This window comes from Myotis davidii, unplaced genomic scaffold (genome assembly GCF_000327345.1).
Source record: "Myotis davidii unplaced genomic scaffold, ASM32734v1 scaffold313, whole genome shotgun sequence".
NCBI lineage: Eukaryota > Metazoa > Chordata > Mammalia > Chiroptera > Vespertilionidae > Myotis > Myotis davidii.
Window position 1 is genome coordinate 1,323,170 of NW_006286275.1, and position 25,321 is coordinate 1,348,490.

Consider the following 25,321-nt stretch of genomic DNA (forward strand, 5'->3'; position numbering starts at 1 on the left):
TGACTATGTCTGAAGTGATTATGAACAAAGAGGCAAATGCTAAAAGGTTTTAGCAAAATGTGAATTCATTCATTTATTGAACAAATACTTAGGAGACATGTAGCATGTGCTAGTTCCTGTGCAACAGGATTAAAAACAAAACAAAACAAAAACTCTATATCCTTCATTGAAGGAGCTTATTGTTGTTTTTTTTTCAGGGGACTTAAAAACTTAAAGCAATTGATCATCATGGAAAGTGATGATGATTCATTTATTTAATAGATATTTGTTTTGAGTGCCTACCATGCCCTAGGCCATACGCTAAGATGGGATACAACAGCAAACAGAACAAAAATCCCTAGAATCAGACTTTGATACAGAAGTTTGTTTGCACATAGATAATGGGCTTTGATATCAGTAACCAAAGCAATAATGAAGAGAGGAAAACAGGATTAGGTAGAGAAAGAAGTTGAAATGCAACAAAATGGCCATAGCAAATGTGGTTGATTCCACAAGAAGCATGGTCCTGGAATAGCTTTTCAGAGATATCATACCCATTGAGGCAAGGGAGCCTCCTCATCCCTGATCCTTGAACCCATCAACTGGACTAGTCCTGAGATATGAGCTGTAATCTGAGTAAGTCTGTAACCTTGGGTGTGACAGCTTTCTTTGGCAATGCCGGGAAAAGGACTAGTGTGACTCAGCACTCAAAATACTCCCAATAGCTAGGGAAACTTGTACCTGGATCATCAAAAGAGGAGATTTAAGTATTTTTTATAGAATGGCCAGAAAGTTGTGAAAAAAGCAAATGTTTGAGTAAAGATTGGAAAGGACTGAGTCCTGTGAATATCTTGGGAAAGGGCATTTAAGACAGAAGAAACAGCTAGCTAAAGATCCTAAGGTGGGAATGTTGTAACAGAGGGGAACTGTAACCCACCCCACCATTCTTTTGACATTGTTTCTGTAAATGCTGACTCTGTCAAATATGTAGCTTATAGAGAAACAGCATGTTTGTGTAAAAATCCTGGCAACTTACTTCAGAATCTATAGAGCCTGACCTTTAGTCATCCTAGTTCCAGGAGATTTGCTGATCTTTAACCATAGAACCAAAATGACAAAGACCAGGATGATGCACACCAGACCATCACTTGAAAGTTTTTGAGGTACTTATCAGAATGAACTGTGATGGCCTTTACATGGAGAGCTTTTTGTTTATTTCTTTGTTCTGCTTTGCCTCTCCCTCCTTATAAAAACCTTTGCCTACAATGAGATGTTGAGATGGGCTTTGGACAAGAGTTCCTCATCTTGAGATGCAAGTACTTGAATAAACCTCTTTCCTTTTTAGCCATCATCTGTCTTCACAAGGGTGGCTTTCGTGGTGTCAGGAAGTTGAACCTTGGTTTCAATATTACTGGAAATTTGAAGAAAAGCAAAGAGGACATGAGCTAGAGCTGAGAGAGCAAGTGCAAAAGGTGTAGGAGATGAGATCTGATATAAAAACGGGACAAGCTCATGAAGGGCATTTTAGGTCATTTCAAAATGGTTGGCTCTACTCTACGTGATATAAGAAACCACTGAAAGATTTTGATCAGGGAGTGACAGGGTCTGATTTATATCCTTAGCAGGATAATCCTTTTTTTTTTTTTTATGTTGACAACTCACTGTAGAGAAGGAAAGGCCCAAGTGGGAAGATCATGTAGGAGCTTTTATAATGATGCAGAAAAAAAAAAAGATGATGGATTCATGTAGGAACTTGTCAGATTCTGAATATGTTTTTATAGTAGTGGGTCATGTGGGAATGCAAGGGGAAAAAAACGATTAAAGTTGACACCAAAGTTTTTGTGCTGAGTAATTAGAAGGACGTGGTCACCATTATTTTTTAACTACAGGAAAAAGAGTCTTCAGTGGGGAGCAGAGGAAAGGTGAGAAGTGGGTTTTGGATGTGTTAAGTGTGAAATGTTTACTAGGTATTCAAGTGTAGATATGAATAGGCAGTTTTATATATAGAATTGATATCTAAGTTCTATGCATGACATAAGAAGTGAGATCTATTCAGTACATATGCATTGGAGGGTCATTTACTTAAAGATAACAAGACCATAGGACTAGATGAGGTCAATCGAAAAAATGCTTGGTGTCTTAAACCAGAGTGAGAGCAGAGTGAGAAGATATCTGATTCTGGATATATTTTACTGTTAGTGGATCAATAAGAAAAAACTGTATGTATTTTTTATGTATATGATCTTGTAAATGACTTAAACCTGACTGTTTCATGATTTTATTTATTTCCATGACATATTGACCTTCAGTTCCTCTGCAGTAATTAAGCTAGAGTTTAAAATGTCCTCTGGGGAAAAATGTGTATGTATCATATGAAATTAGAATTTAATGTACAGATAATTTACATAATACATTCCTCATAGCATAATATTGTATACATCCAAGCTAAATTTATTTCCCCATGCTAAAATATCTGTTCTGCTGTATTTGTAATAATTATACTTATAGTGAATATGTTACTCTGCTAGGGTTGCCATAACAAAATACTATCAGCTGGTGGCTTAAACAACAAAAATTTATTTTCTTCAAGTTCGGAAGGATGAAAGTTTCTGATCAAGGTCCATCAGAGTTGGTTTCTGGTGAGAGCTCTCTTGCCGACTTATAACCTTCCTGGTTTCTTGTTATGTCCTAATATGAAATCACATGTTGTGTGTGCATGGATGGGGATAGGGAATAAGGTCTCTAATGTTCCTTCTTAACAGAACACTAATCCTCAGATTAGCTTGCCATACTTGTGACCTCATTTAACCTTAATTACTTCCTTAGTGATATCATCTCCAAAGGCAGCCACACTAGGTGTTAGTGACATTTGGAGGGCCACAGACATTCAGTCCATAACAGTCAGTAAATTCAATATTTATTTATATTTCAATGATAGTTTCCTGAGTATGTTTTAGTCAGTGGCAATCAATTCCAAAGTAGAGGTATTAATCTATAATAGAAGGATTTGCCTAGGCTTTTGTGTGTTTACAAAAGCTCTATGACTCTCTGAGGTCTGCTTATTGGGATTTATTCACTCACTGGCAGTGGTCGGCAAACTCATTAGTCAACAGAGCCAAATGTCAACAGTACAACGATTGAAATTTCTTTTGAGAGCCAAATTTTTTAAACTTAAACTATATAGGTAGGTACAATTGTTATTAACTTAATTAGAGTACTCCTAAGGCTTAGGAAGAGCCACAGTCAAGGGGCCAAAGAGTCACATGTGGCTCGCGAGCCGCAGTTTGCCGACCACGGCGCTATGGGATGCTAGCAGAGAAGAAACATTCCAGGCTTCCTCAGAGACACAGGAGAGTAGAGTCCAGAAGAGATTAAGTCTCAGCTCAGTGGTCCTCGAGCTTCAACTTAATCAGTAGAAAAATGAAAAACTGGGTAGTGAGAACAGACAGAGTAAAACAAGGAATCTAGAAAGGCTGTGACACATGGGGGTAAAAATAATCTTCTCGTTACTATACCATCATGTATGTGCAATAGATGGGCAGGCAGAAAGTTTGGACAGACAGCTCAAGTAGGGACAAAAACAGCATCATGAAATGACATTTATGCCATAACAGAAGTCAATATATCAGCAACCAATGGGAAAATTGAATTTTTATTTTACATAAAAATCAAATCATACTATTTCCCTGTCACTTTGGTTTTTTTTGTCATTGTGTGTATATCTTTTCTGTTTATATGTCTGTGTTTCCTGCCAGGCTGGGGAAGCTCTGGGACAGGGACTGCAGATGTGTGTCTTTGATGTGGCACCTGATACATAGTAGGAACCCAACCAATGCTTCTTGAAGATTTTAGAATTAAAGGCTACTCAATTTACTTCCATCAGTAAGGTCCTCCGATCCTATAATTTTAATTCCTAAGAACTCTATGAAACTAAAATAATGAGAGGTGGAAATAGTCTTCAAATTGCATTTCAATCTAATTAAGACCCTACTGGGAAGAAGTTTTTTTTTTTTTTTTTTTTTGGTTCAGACAATATTCCCTCTGTTTTTTCTCCCCAGACAGATTCTTTGTTTACTTCAGTGCACATGGCCTAGTCATTAGCATTTGTTTAAACCTTTAAGTAACTGAATCCTCACAGCAGAGCTGTTTAACTCACTTGAATTATATTTCTGGGGTTTATTTTTCTTCATCTGTTCCTCGCTAATTTTGAGTATTAAGGGTTAAGCAAGTGTTACATGAGCTTGCATGTATTTTTGTTTAATTACTCATAAATGTAGCCCACATTTTCCTATTAAATTTAGAAAATTGTTCACGAATGAAAGTCTTTGTTTTCCTTCTAGATAACATGGAAGAGGGTAATAAATTCGAGTAGAATCTAACCACTCTTTTCTATCATGGTAATGTTTATAATTTGTAATTTTGATTAGCATTCTAAAATCAGGACAATATAATTTAAAAAGTAGTTACAAGGCTCCTTAAAGATATTTCAATACAAAATAAATTGTGCTGCTCTTTGATAGTTTAAATATTAAAGAATTCTCAAAATCATTGCATTTTGTACACTAATGTATCAAAGCAACTGATTTGCCTATTTATCACCTATTTCCGGTTATGCTGAGGAATACTTTACAATTAAAACCAAAGACTAGATCTTGGTTAAATTTTATGGATATTTTTATCACCTACATTAAATTGTTTTAGGCCAACCATTTATGTGTACGTTCGTTTGTGTTTGGGGCAAGGGTTCACATGTTCCTGTGTTTTCTAGAATGTGAGCATCTTTATATGTTGGGATAACTACGTGAAGCCTTTAGTCAAGATTTCCCTCCAGAATAAAAAGTGTGACAGAATAAGAATCATTTTCACTTGAGCCAATGAACTCATCATAAGCTATACAACTCAAATGAAATTTCTGATTTATTGTTTACATTCGAGAAACTTGGACTCAAGGGTTTTCCCTTCAGCTCAGTCTTGGCCCTACACACTCCACCTCTCTTCTGGATCACAATACATATCCAGTAGAGCTGAAAGATGATTCAAATAGCCCACTACTCAGGTCTCAGTAAAGATTACCTCTATAAAGAAATGAAATGTTTGCTCAACATAGAACATTGGTACAAAGTTGTATTTTGCTCCTAGACATCTCACAGTGTTTTGCAGATTCTGTAAAGACAGCTTTATGTTTACATTTTCACAACCTGACCTGGGTATGTCATTGCTTTCAGGAACGAAAGGGATCCGGTCCTGTTTGGAAGTGGCAGAGATGTGTGTAGGGGATGCAGTCTGTAATGCACAGTTGGCCCTGTACCTTAAAGCTTGCTCAGCAAATGGAAATCTGTGTGATGTGAAACACTGCCAAGCAGCCATACGGTTCTTCTATCAAAATATGCCTTTTAATATTGCCCAGATGTTGGCTTTCTGTGACTGTGCTCCATCTGATATACCTTGTCAGCAGTCCAAAGAAGCTCTTCACAGCAAGCCATGTGCAGTGAACATAGTTCCACCCCCTACTTGCCTCAATGTAATTCGCAGCTGCCGAAATGATGAATTATGCAGGTGAGTAAAACACGCATACCTTACTTTCTTATTTCGGCACCTTACTTGTTACAGTCCAGTCCTAACACTTGATCTCATTACATTAGCTAGAGTTCCCACCATTACCCAACATGATGTAAACAAAGCCAGACAATTCATATTTTTGAATCTGTGGTACATGTGTAGTATCCTCTTTGAAATTCAAATGTGGAACATGTTTGGAATAAAAAAAAAATCAATTTAAGTCAGGTTTTGATCGCCATGAAATAGCATTACTGAAATTATATATTCAAATTAGACTAATGGATAATGAACCTATCTTGTATGTCAGTTTTTAATTTTCTTTTTGGCATAATCATAGAGGGCTGTTAAATGTCATACAATTTTGACAAGCTGACTCATCAAACTTCAAAATAAATCCTTTCTGTCTTAGTCTGAAGATCAGAGAGGAGAAGTAGCTATATCCCCAGCACACATCCATACCATGATGTCAGAAACAGCTATTCTCTTCCCAACTTTATACCTTTGAGTCGGAAGGGGGTAATGTTAGTCATTTATTTGTCTATTGAAATAAGTCCTGTCAAGCACCTTGGCATCAGTGTACAAGAGACAAAAATGCCTGCCCTGTGGAGCTTATATTCTAGTGGGGGAGACAGATATGGCATAAGAAAAATGTATATTATATTGTAAGATAATGAGTGCTCTGGATAGTAACAACAGCAGCACAACAAAATAAGAGGGGTTCTGTATGGATGGAAAGAGTAGCAATGTAAATGGGGTGGTCCCAGGAGAGAGCATTTAAAAGAGGAAAAGTGAGGGAGGTAATGAGCCTCTCTCAGTAAATAACGGAAAGAAGAGATACTAAACAGAGCAGCCAGTGCTGAGAAAGAAATGTGTGTGGCCTGTTACAAGGTAATGAGGGCAGAGAGTGGAGGGGGAGAGCAATGGAGAAGTGGTTAGAGAGCTTTAACTGCAGAGGAAGTGGGGTTAGATCACACAGGGCCTTGAGGGACACCATCAACTTGGGTTTTTACACCAAGTCAAATGGAGAAGTACTGGAGGATTTTGAGTGGAGGTATGATACTTGTTAAAACTTCAACTCTTGCTGTTAGTTGAGACTAGATTGTACTTTTACAGATAACTGCTCCTGGGAACCACAACTCTAATCCAACACCGTGACTATTTATTTTCCTTAGTATGGCCATTAACACATTTCCTTGTATATTCAAGATGAATTTTATCTTTTGTGTGGTAAAAAATCAAAAGTCAAATTGGCCTCTTTAGACAAGAGTAAGAAGATGGAGGGAAATATGAAAATACTAAATAAATTTGATGGGTCAAAACATATAGTTTACAACAACCAGCCCTAAACTATATAACTTTTGAATTCTACTTTTGCTTCTCTTTTGAGTAAGACTTTATATTAATTTGTTTACCTGGGGCATTTAGCAGGGGCTATTATAATTAATTTTATTCAAATGGATAAAACTTCATATATAGCAAACTCATTTAAATGTCAAGATAAATATTTAGTATGGAGGATTAGCTCAGAGCAAGATCTATCCCATTTGTCACCTTGCTTCAACCACTGGCAAATGAACTAAAAGATTTAATGATAACTTTCTCAAGGGCTCGGTTCTTGGTAAACTGTTTTCTTTTGGCCTTGTCAAACGATAACTGTCAACTATCTTAATTCCTTTTCTCTCAGTCATTCTAACTTGAAAAAGTAGCTCCAGATCTTGTAAACATTTGTCAAAAAAGACTACTGCTTCCCTATAATACTCATTCAGTAAGATAAAGGGTAAAGATCTAAACAGAATGTTAGGACATTCACATATTTTTTGCTTCAACTTGTATAGAATGCCAAAGTTCTTCAGAAAATTTTATTTAAGAATTTTTTCATGTAATTGTTTTATCAGTTATTTTAAGGTATATTAATAACTTCTCTTGGGTTAAAAATAATATCAATGATAAAAATATTTTATAATGCAATTTAGATTTTTCAAATTCATTTATATCTTCCAAATTCTTTTTTAGTAACATATTATATTTTATTGATTCTAAGATGTAAATTTTTTAAAAATATATATATTTCTTTATTTCAGAGAGGAAGGGAGAGTGAGAGAGAGATAGGAACATTAATGATGAGAGAGAATCATTGATTGGCTGCCTCCTGCATGCCCTCCACTGGGGATCAAGCCTGCAACCCAGGCATGTGCTTTTGCCTGGAATCGAACCTGGGACCTTTCAGTACATAGGCCGATGCTCTATCCACTGAGCCAAACCAGCTAGGATGATGTAAATTTTTTATACATTTTCATATCCTTAACATTTTGGGATGAGTCTTAAGCTCAATGACCAGAAAACATTCATTAAGTTATAACAATAATTTAATTGCCAACAAGTGATTTCAGTTATAATAAAGCAATGATATCTCCTCCATTCAATGAAATATGATTAAAATGTTTGATTATACTATTTTTCTCATATTTTACAAATAGAATATTACCATCTATCTATCAATGATCTATCATCCATGTACACTAAAAATGAAACCTAATAACATTTTAAGTAGCCAGGGGATATGTTATCATGTTTTAATCAATCCCTATAAGCGTACCAGATATCTGCATGGATGGGCACCCAGTTTTACCTGATACCACTACAAGGGCTCTAGATATGCTACCTCATTATCCTAAAATACTTGCATTCAACCTTCAAAGAATGATATATCTAAGCTTCCCTCTCAAATTAAATATTTTAATGGCAAGTGATGGGGTCTGCTGTTACAGTCCTTGAGAAGTCCCGTGATGGATTCTGAACCACATACATTTGAAATAAACTCACCTTGGCATCAGATTGAATGGTACATTTTTTGTTAAATTTCCTCCACAAATAATCCTGGGTTTCACCACCTCTCCAAAGTGCTTGGTTCAGGGTCCAGGACACAGAAGACACAAAAGTTGTCATATATTTTCCTCTATTTTTTAATATCTTGCACTTTATTTTTATAATTTATTGATATACATGTCTCCTTTTATGTAATTTCTATCTTTCATAGATTAGTTTAGAGTAAGGCTGTGTGTTATCAATGTCTTTCCACCATGTGGGATAATCCCTTAATGAATACTTTACAGAAGTGATGGAAATATTACACAATATTAGTAGTCAAGGTGAAAAGACAAATCTTGTCATTTTCTCAAGCAAAGTTTGCCTTAGAGAGATTTCCAGCATTTATATTAAATTTGTGTTAATGTAATTCAGATGGGAAAAATCTCCAAGAGAAAAACTATGTCTTCAGTGAAGATATTAAGCCCTTTATCACTTCCTTCATTGGCTGAAGAGGCTGTATATGAGGCTAAGGAGAGCACTTGGGTTTGAAAATAGTACTTCTGTACCTGTTCCAGATTCTTTAATACATAATAGATTTGAAACTCCTTTATTTATTTAAATGAGCCAAAGGAGTCAATATAAAGACTATTTTCCAATTAATTTTGTCCAACACAAATACATAATAGATTTGAAACTCCTTTATTTAAATGAGCCAAAGACTATTTTCCAATTAATTTTGTCCAACACAAATATATACTGGGAGTTGAGATTATGTTTTGCCAATTATATGCAGTTGGGAACATACAGAAAATTATAATGCATTACAGATTTGTATTTGTAAACTTGATAAAATAGTAGGGAAAAAGGAATTTGCTTAGAAAAAATGTCTAACAACTTTTTAAACAAATTTTTAAAAATATATTTTTATTGATTTCAGAGAGGAAAGGAGAGTGAGAGAGAGATAGAAACATCAATGATGAAAGAGAACCATTGATTGGCTGCCTCCTGCATGCACCCTACTGGGGATCAAGCCCACAACCCGAAAATGTTCCCTTGACTGGAATCAAACCTGGGACCCTTCAGTCCGCAGGCCGACACTCTATCCACTGAGCCAAACCAGCCAGGGCAATACTTACATTTAGATAACATCTTATGAATAACCCATAATTGCATTAAAGGAATATATTTGTTCTTCTGGCATCAAAATTATATACTCAAACTTTCTATTGTATTTCTTTCTGTGTAAATTAATTTTGCCAATGTATTGAAAAGCTGATTCTTTTAAGATGACTTAAAATATGAGATTATTGAAAATAATGTAGCTTATGGTTTTAGCAGAGTAGGACCATGTGGACAAATAAGCTCATGACAAGTATGTATTCAGAGGGTTTTCATGTAGGTTTAATGGTGACCTATTCAATAAAGGGTAAAAAATAATTTTAGGTGATAAATATTAAGTAGGAAGATTAATATCCTTGGTTCCACTGAGAGGAATATCCTGTTACTGTGAAAATTTCAAATATGAAATTATTGTACATTAGTGAGATCTTTATTCACTGCTAGTACAGCATGAATACATGGTCAGGAAAGTTATGAATGGATGTGGTTCTAATGGATTATGTTGGCAATTAAATAAACTCATAAATTTTTTGCTTTAAATTAGCTTTTGCAGTCAGAAGCTCAAAGCATTTTAAAAATTCTAATTGGCCTGCTTAGAAATGTTAAGAAAGAATATATTACCTCCCATCCTGTGGGAAAACAGGCTGGAAAGGTGAAGAGCCTTATCTAAAATCACTTGGTGTGAAACAGTGGCCAACTGCTAGTCAACCAAAACCACATTCTGCTTCAGAAAACACTGCTAATAAATCTCCCATGTAGTTCAGACTGCAAATCATCAGCCATTGAAAGAAAATTAGTAATGAAGGAAAATTCATCCAGGGAATCGTAAACTTAGCCTCTGTCTTTCATCACGCGAGGAAATTCACAAGGTTTCCCCACTTTTTCTTCCACGCTCTCTATTGGGATGTTTAAATGTACAAACTTAGTTTTCAGCTATGTACTGGCATCTAGGAGGCATTGTGTTTTATGTCAGCCTTTCATTAGCCGAGGAAGCACCGCATGCTAATGTGAATAAATATGATTCAGAGATGAAGTCCATTTCTTGACTCTATAGGAGGCGCTACAGGACATTTCAGTCAAAATGCTGGCAGCCTGTGACTAGAAAGTGCCATGAAGATGAGACTTGCATCAGTACCTTGGGCAAGCAGGACCTCATTTGCTCAGGAAGCGATGACTGCAAAGCAGCTTACATGGGCACCCTAGGGACGGTGCTTCAAGTGCAGTGCACCTGTAGGACCGTGTCACAAAGTGAAGAATCTCTGTGCAAGATGTTCCAGCATATGCTTCACAGAAGATCATGTTTCAGTAAGTTATACATATTCAGTGAATTATATATAATATATATTTCTTGAACAGCACAAAGTAGTAGTCCAGCACAGAAAATTTGTTCACAAAGACAACTTAGTCTGCTATCCCATATTTTAAAATCTATTTTCTGATTATGTTTTGTACATTTGGTAATTTTACTCATTTGTCTACATGTGTTATATGTTTTTAACTCACATGATTGGTCATTCCTAGATATTATTTATGGATTTCAATATTAACAGCATGAAATGTTTATCCTACCAGATAGCTGAATGTATTAGGTATTTATCGTAAGTAACAAACCACCCCAAAATGTAGGGACTAGAAATAACCATATATTTACTCACAATTCTGCACACTGGGCTTGGCTCAGTTGGATGGTTCTTCTGATGATCTGGGGTCATTCATATAACTATGGTCATCCGGTGGCTCAACTGAGGCTGGGCAATGCAAGATGGTATTTAGCAAGAATCTTTGGCGTGGCTCTTCTCCCTGGGACCTTTTCAGCAGTAGATCCTGGGATTCTGACAGTGAAGGTAGCATTCCCAGCAGCTAAGCCCTAATGGGCAAGAACTTATCAAGCCTTTGCTTCTTTCACATTTGCTCATGTCTCGTTGGACAAGCAAGGCACATGGCCAAGTTCAGCGTCACTATGAGAGGAGGCTTTACAAGGATGTATATATATCAGGGTTGGATTCATTAGGGGACCATTAATTTTTTAATCTACTTTCTGGTTGCCAACCTATGTAAAACATACTGACTCTTGGATTTGTTTTGTCTCCCCTTGTTTTTATTTTATATATTTATATAGTTTTATTGATTCCAGAGAGGGAGGGAGGGGGAGAGAGAGAGAGAGAGAATCAGTAATGGTGAGAGAAAATCATTGATCAGCTGCCTCCTGCAGGCCCCACACTGGAGACTGAGCTGCAGCCCAGGCATGTGTCCTGAACAGGAATCACACCGTGACCTCCTAGTTCATAGGTCGACACTCAACCACTGAGCCATACCAGCCAGGCTCCCCTTGGTTTTAATATTAACCTGGCTGTAATGATGAGATGGAAAACATACTTTCTAAAGTTATTATTTATTCAATTTTGGAAAGAAGAAAACTGATATTTAGGAATTTAAATAATTTTCCCAGCATCTTAAAGTAAGCAAGTGGTTGAGAGGGATTTGTCTATGAGTCTTATAGAAAGAAGCGCAGGAAATGATTGTATACTAATTCAAGGCCTCTCCACTGTCCATATTCAGGGTTAGTCCATGCAACCATCCAAATTTCAAAACATCCCCAGACCCCTAGGCCTCTAGTTGAAACCACCAAACCTGAAATCAGCATTCATGGGAGGAAATAACAGATGTTTCATGGCAAACCAAACTTTTATATTTATGAAAAACATTTGAGAGATACAACCATATATGTATCTATATCTGTACCTATACATTGACATGGTTAATTATATACAGGTCCACACACACATTTTAAATTTTTCTATATTTCTTTACAGATACTAATGTGATTACAATTATGATTTGTTGTGTATTAGGTAATAGACATACAATTCAGTGTATGGTTTTGATTCCAACAGAGTCCTCTGTGGAATTTCTACAATTTTTATAATTAGCACTAGAGACATATTTCAATTGAAACATGATACAAAGAGGAAAATGCAGCATGGTATATGTTGAATCTTAGTTTCTAACTAATCATGCTCTTTGATTAATGTTAGGTGGCTAATTCTGTTGGAAGTAAATGTATTTATAATGAACAGCTCATAACATTACAGAAGGAAATAGCAAATAAAATAATTGAGACTGATAATATATAGTTACATTATCATGGTTATTTTTACTTGGTTTCTCCATATTAAATGATAGGAAGGAAAAAAAAAAAAGGTACATTCTACAGGTTAGAGATAACTTTGCTCCTGGGCATAAGTTCCCTCAAAATGTCAGTCCTAGCAACCTAATTCTAGTCCTAAGCCTGGTTTTCGAAACAAAAAAGGTAGATTTCTACAGGTTAGAGATAACTTTGTTCCTGGGCATAAGTTCCCTCAAAATGTCAGTCCCAGCAACCTAATTCTAGTCCTAAGCCTGGTTTTCTTCCATGTATTTTTAAGTATTGTCATATTTTACTTCCATGTGTTTAGCTACTATAACCTGTACAGAGCAAAAATTATTTTTAGAGAAACAGTAGAAATAGAATTTAAAAATCCATCAACATTGAAGTAGTAGTAACAATGAAAAAAATCTAAAACTACTTCACTTTCTTCACTCACTAAACTTTATGAGCTTTGCTCCTCAAACATTACCTACTAAAAGCAGGAATTTTAAGTGACAGGTTTATAGACTTAAAAGAACCTTGCAGGCCTTCCGTCACAGTCTCCATACTTGAATTAAGAGGAAAAGTTTCAAACAAAAACAAGAACCACATCCTGAGGCCTGGCTAGTTCTAAACGTCTTTATCCCTGCCCCGTATGCTTGGGAAGTAGCCACGGCACATGTTTGAATGAACTGGCTCTCTCACCATCACCTCCTGATTTCTCACATCACCCCAGCATGCTCCTGCATTCTCAAAAAGATGGATCACTACAGCATGTTTCCAAAGCCCTAGAGCTTTTGCTCACTTTACTTGAAAGAGGCAGAGATGAGTGGAGTTGAGAAGACAATTGGGGAAGAGTTTCTGTTTTGCACATTTGTTTGGCTTAAAGCATTGTTTTTCAAACTCACTTAACCTGAGACCACAGTAAGCAATGAATTTTCCATGAGCTTTTTATATGCAACGTCTTCTGTGTGTGTGTTTTTGATTATTGTTTTTCTATTCCATTAATTATTTTCAATGTTGACTACTACCCACTAAATGGGTTTTATAACTCACTAATGTGTTTCTCTCTGAAGTTTGAAGGATACTTGCTTGGAGCCTGAGTTCAGCTGGAAGTAATCTACATGAATGTGACCATGCCCATCTTTTAATATTATAATTATAAAGTTTATTGAGTGCTTAATTCTGGTCACATTTTTTTTTACTTAATCCTAATAATTTCATGAGCTGGAAGCTCTTATTTTCTTCGTTTCACACACAAGATAAAGGAAGCTATGAGATTAAATGTCTTGCTCAGGGTTCAGAGTGCAGGAGACTCTGGATCCTAACTGGCAGCCTCCTGTGTCCTCCTGTCTGTGAAAAGGCAGACAGCAAGCTGTGCCCCTTCAGTGTGCCACAAAGCCCTCGCAGGCAGAACCTCTTAGTTCTGGTCACAGAATTAAGCTTGGAAAATGTGCCAGAGAGCCCACCTCCCCTGCAGGACCAGACTTAGGCAAAGGAGCATCCTGAACAAAGTGTATGTATTCAACCACCAACTTCCCTTAACCACTAACCGCTGGATCCGCACAGGCTGACTTCCTCCCGGGGTCTGGAAGCACAGAGCAAGTCCGTGGCAGGTAGAGCTGAGAGAAAGGTGAAAGAAATGGAACAGACACACTGGTTAGTACAGAGAGGACCACAGGGATAGGAAAGTTAAAGGATGACTATTGTGTAGCTCGGCTACACTGAGGGATTCGGTCACTGACAGGAACGTGCTCTTGTCACATTGCTTAAGTTGTCTTTTTTCTTGCCAACTCTAAAAGAAATTTGGGGATATCCCCACTCTGTCCATAAAGATTCAGTTCCTTTTGTTGAGGAATTATTTTTAAAAATAAAAATGAAAACAGACTACCTACTTGTTAAATCCTACAGGGAATGGAAGGCATAGCAATACATGTTTGATAGATATAAGCTGAGACTTAATTTAAAGGAGTACAGAAATAAAAATAAACCTCACCCGTCCATTCTCTAGAAAGTCAATGTTCAGAAGCTTGATGTAGATTCTTTCAACCCCCCCCCCTTTTTAACTTTGAACCTTTTAAATACATATAAAGCTTGAATACATTTTATACATCCAAATAGGAGCCTTCCTCATCCTAAGTACTTACTTTGGGCATGACAGAGGCTCCACATTCATACTTACCTTGTAAGTAACTCTTACAAAAACAGTAATACACACACATAAACACATATTTTTAATGTAATAATACTATACATTCTGCATTAGAGCTTGCTTCTTAAAAATATGTGATAGACACATTTGCAAGTATATACATGTGTGATGGCTTAATTCTTTGTAAAGTTTGCATAGTATTCTATAGTATTTTTGTGTATGTATGTACATACATACATACCATATGTATTTAATTACTCTATGAGTAGAATATACTTGTTTATCAATATAGACAATTTTAGCTGGCATTTCAATAGAATAGGTTTTAAACAGTGAGATTACTAGACTACAGGATTTTTGCATTTTTAAATTTGGTAGAAACTAGAAAAACATTTGCTTCAATTATATTCTTAGTAAAAAAAAGTATTGTTTCAATTTTCATTTTAAATATAAATGACACTGAGCATCTTTTGAAGCAGTAGTAACAATGAAAAAATATTTTTACTTAGTCATATGCCTTGCCTAAAATATCTTCTTCTTTGAGTACCAGTAATGTCACTTTTGTAGCCTACATCAGATGTCTGTACTGATGTATGTGACAACTCACTGACCTGCATGTCTCTTACAATGATCCTGAATCTATGGTCCCTTACAGCAAAGTGATGACCTGGTATAGCCGTGGGCTCATATTCTGACCCTGCATGTGTTTTCTGGGCTATATAAAGGGGATATTTTTTTTCACTGCTTCTTGAATAGCCAACCATTCTTCCTCAATTAGATACTTTCCGTTGACATTTAAAAATATATTTTACATGATTAACCGAAGAAAATATTTAATATAAAAAAACTATGAGGAATAATGGTATCTATCATTCAGTTTAAGATACAGAACATTGCCTTTATTTTTTTATTTGTTAAGTGCTCCTTTATTTTACATCTTTTTCTCCCCCCACTTCAGAAGTAATCATCATATACTGAAACCCACACACATGATACATACATGATACACATATGCATGATATTGTCTAGGGTAGTGGTTCTCAACCTCTACTGAAGAATCACTGAGAGAATAAAAACTCTGATGTACAATAAGCTAACACAATTATGTCAGAGAGAGGCAGGACCTAGGCATCAGCGGGGCCAATTTCATGGCCATGTGGCCAGTGCAATCACACAGGAACTCAGAAGGGCCTGCACTTGGGTCTTCATATTCTGCAGTCATCATCTCTGGCTTCTTAATGATTTTATCTTTCCATTTGTGTGTTGGAAATGAAGTCCAGTGGGGCATATGTGAGGACCCTGGAGCCTTAGTCCTGTGCAAGGTTCTCAGCTGCCTACCCCGCTTTTTGGTACCCAGGCCCCATTCAGGATCCTTCCTTTCCCTTGCCCTTCATCTGCCACCAGACATTTGCCTTTTTTAAAAAAAAATTACATTGAGCTTTATGATACATGGCTGTATTTTTTTTTAATCTTTTAATTGGTCTTCATTTTCTTAATAAAAATTATAATAATTTTCTTAAATAGCTTTGACTATCATTATTTGTAGATGTTGTTACATATTACAGTTGTTACCATAAGTCATCATTGTAAGATTATATTTTAGACTCTTTGTAGTTGACCTCTATATATTTAATTGATTTTTATACATTATTTTATATACAGTAAGATTGTCCCTTAGGTTGATTTACAGTCTTTACGGAAGGCCTCTTTTCTATGCTTCTGAAAATTATCTGCCTACTTATTTTTTTTAAATTTAAGATTGGGGTAGATCTTGGATGATATGCAATCCAGATTTTATGGTGTGTTGTAGGAGACAGGCAACCTATAAACTATAGAGATTAGTTCTTATTCCCTGCAATCTCCCCCAATACAAACACCAACACTTCCTCCCCCAACACACACACATACATTATACACTGTAACGGAGACCTCATAACTTCAATAAAAACTCTCATTCAAAATAAGGAAATGTGGGAAAGTTAGTAATGGGATCCTTCTTGACGGGCCTTGAGAAGCTTCCCTGGCATGGTGCACATTTGTGGCCACCAGGGAAGGACCACTTTTTGTGGCTGTGATTTTTTCCCTCTGGGAGTTCTCCCCTGTCCATCTTCCTTTATAGCCATATTCAAATTAGGTCTGGGGGAGTGTGCCCTCCCTAGGAATATGGTGCTCTCATAGACCATATCCTGGTCATACAGTTTGAGGGACTGAAAGCTATTTTGGAGTCACACACTTTTTACAAGCAGACTGGTGGTTTGTTTGGCAATATAATCTCTTTAAAATGTGTTAGAGTTCTCATCTATTTGCTTTTAGTCAGTTACATTGGCCAGTACCCATAATAAAAAAAGAGTTTTCTTGACTTAGTTCCCAAGTCTGCCTTATTTCCTTGCTTCCTTACTCCAACTTAATGATTTAAATTAATTTAATGATTTAAACTAATCTAAACAATGGACTTGGGTGAAAATGTAATACCCTTAATCTGTTTTTTGCTGCCTAGTTGAATCAATTTGTTTAACTCAGAAATAACTGGAGATCTTTTTCAGTCTTGTCTCTTGCTATTTGGGTTGTAGAAGCAGTCAGCTTTCAATGTTATAGAATCCTCATTTTAATCTCTCTGATTTCTACTTGAAAACCAGCCAGTTTCTACCTGAGCTCATATCCTTATTGTAAAACTCTACACAATGAAAGTCAAGAATAATCAACTCAAACTACCACTTTAACTCTTTTTGGGTTGTCTTGCTCTTTTAGGTCCTTCCAAAGTGCTTTGAGAAGTGCATTGTAGAACTGTCTCCATGTCAGAAAAAAGGGGGCAAGCATTTATCCTTTGGAGCCTGTCCCACACCTCTCATGAGCCTTGATTCTCTAGAAATTGAATTTACTATATGTATGACTGCTGAGTGGAGCACGGTGGCAGAAAGGCACTGGGCAGGAAAGAAGGAGGTATGGCATAAGGTGAAGGACTGTCATGTTGCACTTGCACGAAGATTAGGCATTTGAGGAAGCATTTTGATGATAACAAACAAAGGCATATTCATATCCAGAGTAGGGATAAATTCCAGTAGGAATGCATCACCGCCTTCTTCAAGGTGGAAGGATTATGAAATCATCAATCTGCCACCAAACTGCCAAATTGAGGGTTTAGTATTGGTCTCTGCTACTGCTGGGAGGTGTGTCATTTGGGATTGCTAAAACTTTGATGGATTAGCTCTAGGAAGAGGGAGTCCATTCTGTGGTGCCCAGACACTGCACTGTCCTTTCACCATAGTTACACTCTTCATGCTCACTGCACAGGCCTGGTTGGCCTCCACGGGGTAGGTCACAAATTTACCTAATTGGCAGGGGTGGGCAAACTTTTTGACTCGAGGGCCACAATGGGTTCTTAAACTGGACTGGAGGGCCGGAACAAAAGCATGGATGGAGTGTTTGTGTGAACTAATATAAATTCAAAGTAAACATCATTTACATAAAAGGGTACGGTCTTTTTTTTTATTTTAGTTTTATTCATTTCAAACGGGCCAGATCCGGCCCACGTGCCGTAGTTTGCCCACGGCTGGCTAAGGGCCTACTGTCTGGTGAGTACTCTCAGAGAGCCATTAGCTTGAATATAAAGATGTGGCTAGTTTGTGCCACTATTATGGGTCCTTCCACATGCCTCTTCATGTGATTTCCTTATCTACAATCTTTTAAGTTTGCTCTTTTCATTTCGCTAATCAAGCAATTTACCGCTGTCCATCAGTCTTAACTTCTGCCCACTTCTTTCTCTACAAAGAGACAATTAAGAGCAGTACTTAACCCTGCCTGGGTTGCTCACTTAGTTGGAATGTCATCCCATACACCAAAAGTTTTCAGGTTCAATTATTAGTTAAGGCACCTAGGTTGTGGGTTCCATCCCTTCAATATTTCTCTCTCAAAAGTAATTTAAAAATATCCTCAGGTGAGGATTAAAGAAGAGAAGGAGTACTGTTCAAGCACTGACTCTGGGGAGGATTTCCCTTCACCACTGTCCTCTAAAGCCACCTCTCATGGGTTTGTGCTGTGGCAGCTGCCCTTTTACAGTTAGCACTGATAGTCTCTATTCACCTTTCTGGGAACCAATAACTTAATGGATTTGATGATACCCAGTTAGGAGCATGTTAGGAGCTATATTTCAAATGGCAAATAGTCCTCCACTGCAGGTGGCATAGCCTTGCTCCAGAACTCGGGGTTGGGGGTCTCTGCTATAACTCTCCTATTAGGGCATGACAGAGGCTCCACATTCATGAGAGATGGTGAATGAGATTGTTTATAAAGCGCCTGTTACATAGCAAATGTTCTATACCTTTTAATTGCTTGTCACTCTAAGCAATTGTTTGGGGTTCTGGATTGAGAACTGGACCTTTGGGTGTCTTTTTCTAATGTTTCACTAAAGCCAACTGGTTCCATAACTCTATTAGGAAAAACTTTTCCATTATTAGTTAAGAACCTGATGATCACAGAGACAACCACAAAGTATTGAGAAAGATGGACATTCAATTTTTGATTCTCAAGCCTGTTAACACTCTGAAATATCCAGATGATGATTAGTTTAAAATATAGATAGCTCAGAACTCATTATTAAGATACACACACACACACACACACACACCCCAGGTGGTTCTGATTTCCAATCAAGTGTGGGAAGTTTGGGAACCATTGCTCTAATCCACATGTGGGAAACACCCAGTCACTGGCCATAGGTCCCAGAGCCTCTTTTCACTCACACCTCCCAGGGAATGAGAAACGTCTGTGCACAGAAAGGCAAGGCTAATACTGTGCAGCTCTCAAGGTGGCCTGCCTCACCCCATTGCCTAAAAACAGTTGGTACACATTAGCCACTCAATACATAGTGAATGAATGAATGAACAAAATGAACTAATGTCTACTATATCTCTATAGCAGAACTGTCTTCTGAACACCATTGTTTTTCTTTCTTTTATTGGAACTCTCCTAATAATTCAGCTTCCCTATTAAGAGCCTCACTCGTTTGTGTTTCTACTTACACTGGAATTTTCAATTCAAATATTTGAGCAAAGGAATCAGGAATTAACAAGACCAAGCTGCTGCTGCCCACTTTAATAAAAACATTTCAAGTTCCTTATAATTTCTAACAATTTTCCTCTTTATAGATCAACTTTCAAAAAGTTTGAGTAGTAGGCAACTATTTTACAGTTGATCCTTAGACGGTATAAACACATAAATAAGTAATTGACCCGAACATATATTTGCTCTTAAATGATTTTATATCCTTAACAAACTATAAAATATGGGTCGCTCTGTCTGTTAATAATAAAGGTGAAAAAGAGTATCTCCCCAAAATTTGCAAAACGAATTGGCTTTTGTGAAATTTTAATATAAAAATTCCTAAAAATGTATATAGTCCTTTAAGAAGCTTAAGAAAAGAGCCCTTGGTATTAGTACCTGTTTCTATCATTAATTTCTTTTTTTTTGTAGTCCTATTTCTCCCCCATCTGTTTATTAAAGCCTCATCTTAGATATCAAGATTGCTAGTAAGACTTTTATTTATCTTACTTGTCTGCATTCAATGGATAGATTATTGGGCTGTATTTCATCTTGCCTTTCAACATTTCATCTGTTTATTCCCAGTGAAGGTCTTGATCTAAAAATAACATTCCATTAGTGAACATTTTAATATAAAGTTCTTTAAACATGCCCATATATATGGAGGTGCATAATGCATACTTTTATACATTTTTTTCTAGCCTACATAAAATTTTACACTTATTTTTAGTACAATACTTTAAAGATTGCACAGAAAATGATTAATGAAAGCTCAAACTCACTTTTGTAAATATTTGTTTGAATTTTTATTGTCGGCTGATCACTAGCTGTCTGAGAAGGAAGATTATAGACTACAAATAAAACAGCTAAGTAAATTGTGAAAGACATTTCCATTGCAAACATTTCTCTCTCTCTCTCTCTCCTTCTCCCTCTCCCTCTTCCTCTTTCTCTCTTTTTCCTGAACACACACACACATGCAACCTCCTTCCCTTATAGCCAATTCATATAGGTTAGTATTCCAGGAGTTTGTGTTAAGTTCTGGCTTTAAATAAATCACTTCATCTAGCCCAAACCACTGACCTTTTCTTGGTTTCTACACAAAACTTTAATTCAATTCCAGTATCCTTCAAATTCAGTCCAGGTGCTAAAAAAAGTCTCTTGGTTTTCCAAGGAACAGTCAACAGAATTTCCCTACTCTGTATTCATATTTATAACATAGCCTGTAAATAGCCCAGTATTTTGTATTTTCTGAATTAAAGTGGCTCCATGGTGAATTTGTAGTTCATCAAATTCATAGACACTCACTTATAAATGTATGTTTTTCCTCTTAGAAATTAGTGATTATTCCTTTAGGATCTTGTTTTTTATTATATGAAAACTCTTCAGATTCTTTAAAGAATAGGCATGTGTGTTATACATTACCAATACAGAGAATAATAAAAAATAAGCCACTTCTTTAGAATGACTTTAGTTACCACCCAATGTCAAAATTCTGATCCATATTTTTTGCTTTTATGCTATTTAATTTATAGACTTAGAGATCAGGACATTTCTTTGGGTTTGGTCCTCATGAATAAATTAATATATTTAACATTTATTAGCTTTCAAACCTAAAATATAAACAGAGCCCCTTCCTCCTCTCTTCTTCCTCAGCTCCACTCCTGAATTTTGGTAAAAACCATGATCAGTAGCAATTACTCTAATAATCAGATGGCATGTTTGAAAGTGTTAATAGATTTTATTAGAGATCATGGCCCTAAGAATGCAATATGGCACTAGCATGTCTGGATTCAAATGTTTTGCCTTCTACAAGATAAATAACTGTAAACAAGAGACTCATTCTCTTTGCCTCAATTTTGTGTCTGTGAAGTGAAAAATATAATATCAATCCTAAACTAGAATGCTGGTACAAAGGTTATAGCAGTTAATTTATGTAAAGATATAGCTAGAACATAGTATAATTCAGTAAAACAAATTCTTACTACAGATTTTGAGGAAATGGAAAAATCATGCAAATAAATAATTTTTGCATCATATTATGATGTCATACAGATGGTGCTGGAGACAGACTGATTCCTGGACGATCTAAGGCAGTGGTTCTCAACCTGTGGGTTGTGACCCCTCTGGGGTTGAACGACCCTTTCACAGGGGTCGCCTAAGACCATCCTGCATATCAGATATTTACATTATGATTCATAACAGTAGCAAAATTACAGTGATGAAGTAGCAATGAAAATAATTTTATGGTTGGGGGTCACAACATGAGGAACTGTATTAAAGGGCCAGAAGGTTGAGAACCACTGATCTAAGGTGTCATATTTTCTCAGGATGAGTGACTTCTTAAATATATCTTTGAGTGATGTTAGGTAGATGATGAACTTGGACTACTGACCTTAGACTTTAATGTGTTTAAGAATAAAGTGGTTTCCAGTAAGAATGCAGATTCTGATATAGTAGTTATAGAATGGGGCCTGAGATTTGCATTTCTAATGAGCTCCCAGGTGATGCTGTTGGTCCAGGAATCACCCTTTGAATAGTGTGGACCTAGATTACCTCTTAAGGACCAGTTAAGATACATTAAATAATTTATATATCTGTCTACTGCTGAAAAATTGATTAACTAATCAACTGGATACATGATGTTAATCTAATAATCCATTTTTATGGACACCAGGTGTCTTGGTGTCATGAAAGAGTTCAAGCGTGTCCTTATAATTTCCTATAATAGTGGCTTAGAGCAGGTATGAGATGAACTTGGGCATTTGCATTTCTAACAAGTTCCCAGGTGTTGCAAATACTATTTGTCCAGGTACCACACTTTGGGAACTACTGGCTTAGAGAAATTATTGATTCTTTCCTGGAATCAATTGATTCTTTTCCTGAATTCTTTACTTGAATCATCAATACAAGCATATACTTCTGTGCCTCTATTGAAGAAATTTCAGCATTGGTTGTTTTGAGATATTGTGATTTATACTAAGAAAAAGACATTTGGTTTTCCACTCTATTCCTGGCATAGAGTTCCTACTATTTCTTGTGGTTAGAGCAATAAGGGTGTCTTTTGTTATGTTAATGAGGTGACCTTTGGAAACTCTTAGGTAACTGAAGGAGAAGGAGGTAGGTTTGTTGCCAAGGGAATCCACTAAGTGATTAGAGGAAACTTTTAGTACCCACCCCTCAACCTCCAGAGAGAAGGAGGGGCTGGTCATGATTTAATAAACCATCTCTATGTAATAAGCCTCCATAAAAACCCAAAATGAATGGGTTCAGAGAACTTTCTGGTCCATGAACATGTGGAGGTGCTGGGAGAGGGCGTGCCTGGAGAGAGCATAGAAGCTCCTTGCCCTTTATATCTCTTCAGCCTGGCTGTCCCTGAGTTATATCCTTTCATAATAGGCTGGTGATCTGGTAAGTAAAATGTTTCTCTGAGTTCTGTGTGCCATTCTAGCAAATTAATCAAACCTGAGGAGAAGGTCATGAAAACCTCTCATTGATAGCCAGTCAGTCTGAAGTACAGATAACTTGGACATGCAGCTGGCATCCTGAGTTGGAAGGGTTGTTGGAAACTAATTTATAGCCAGTTGGTCAGAAGTATAAGTAAAAACCTGAAATTGCAACTGGCGTCTTTTGGGGGATGGTGAGGAGGGAACTGTCTTGAAGAACTGTGGAATACAGTGTTACCTCTGGGTAGGTAGTGTCAGAATTGGATTGAATTGTAGGACACCAGGTGGTAGCTCTAAAATTGCTTGTTGTGGGGGAAACCTCCTTCCACACACACACATTGGAATTGGTCTCAGAACTCAGAGACACCATCCCTAGAACCATGATTCTTAAATATGTTTCAATTTGCTTACCAAGTCAGTGGAGCAACAGATCTCATCACCTCCCATTTATCCCACGCAATAAAACATCCCCAGAGTCAACAGAAAGAGAGGCGCTGGCTTTCATTAAAGAATAGTGAGGTGATGTCTGCTTTTTGTTATGTATAAATTAATTATTAATATAGCCCAGATGCATTAGTACCAAGATTGTTATGTTATAAACATGAAAAAGTAAACATGGATCACCGGGAGAACTTTCATTGTCCCCACTATTTTACTGTCCACATGGGTAACCAATGATGTGACAGATAAAAGTCATGCGTCAGAAAACAAAACAGTATCCTCACTGGAGCTTCATCATGCAACACAGGGTATTCAGCTAGAAATGCAGAATTTGAGCTCCACACCAAGGCTCCAAGGTAAAGAACAACCAAAGGGTGCGGAGGAAATCCAGTTAGATCAAGTTACTTATTTGAACCCCCAAAATGAAACCTAAATGTATTGGGGGAAAATCCTATTTTTCATGCTAACTTTTGCAATTTTAAGGAACACTTTGTCTTGGCACCTCATTAGAACTTCACACATAGAAAAATCACAGAACCCTTAAATTTCCCCGAGGTTTGCCTAACCTCCCAAGGATAGCAGTCAGACTCAGCAACCAGGTTAGACCATGAGGAATGGTGAAACCTCTCTGATGGTGTAGGTTACAACTTCCAGGGCAGTTGGGGGCAACCAGGCCTGCAGGGGAGGACAGTTAGGGCAACCAGGCCTGCAGGGGAGGGCAGTTAGGGGTGACCAGGAACACTTTGTCTTGGCATCTCATTAGAACTTCACACATAGAAAAATTTTAATTTCCTTAAAATTGCAAAAGTTACTGTCTTGGAAGTTGCTAGTCTTTAGACTAGAGAGGTAGAGCCTATAGAGCTTCTTTGGTGCAGTTAGCTTTCCTTTGAAATCACTTCTTTTGGAAAGCAGTGACTATCAGGTGTTGGTACTCTTTGAGCATGTTGTCACCTCAAAGAAACTTCAAATAGATTGAATGACTAATAGCCAGAAGCAGCTCTTTAAAACACTGCATTAATATTAATGGTAGCAAGCTCTGGACAGATGCTTGAAAATAATCCCACCATTTGAAAAACGGCAAGGAACATTTTAAAAGAGCTCCTTGCAAACTCATCTCAGCATTGCAAAATAACATGGAAGAAATTGAAGCTATATAAGATATAATTCCTTCAAATTAAGGTTTAATAAACATATAAAGATGTTGCTTGCCAGTTTAAAGCAATACCCTGGCTATGAAGGCTAGCTTACTTGTCTTTTGTCGACTCAGAGTCCTGTAACCTACTTGAGTGCTACATGTATGTGTTTAACACTATTCTATTCATTTTATGTTTTGATTCATTTTCACAAGCAAATATATGAAGTAGGTGCTCTTTTTTTTTAATCCAAGAGGAAACTGGAATACTTAGAAGTTAGTAATTTATCTAAGATCACACTAAAGGCAATAGAGGGAGAATTTAAACAAGGCATGTTGGGGCACTGGAAACTGATTTTAACAACCATAATATACTCTTCTCATCTAATGATTTGAAATTTACAGTTATCAGTTTATTATAAACTAGAGGCCCAATGCACGAAATTTTGTGCAAGAGTAGTCCTTCCTTCCCCAGGCTACCGGCATCGGCTTCCCTCTGGCACCCGGGACCTGGGCTGCTCCAC

General features: G+C 36.9%; 1 protein-coding gene across 1 annotated transcript in view; it reads left to right on the forward strand.

The window, feature by feature from the left end:
* GFRAL (GDNF family receptor alpha like) overlaps positions 1-25,321 on the forward strand; it is a 52,111-nt gene that overhangs the window by 9,597 nt on the left and 17,193 nt on the right. Inside the window, 3 exon segments of the mRNA XM_006757749.2 lie at positions 4,320-4,376; positions 5,205-5,535; positions 10,520-10,770. Coding sequence (XP_006757812.1) covers positions 4,320-4,376; positions 5,205-5,535; positions 10,520-10,770 — 639 coding nt within the window.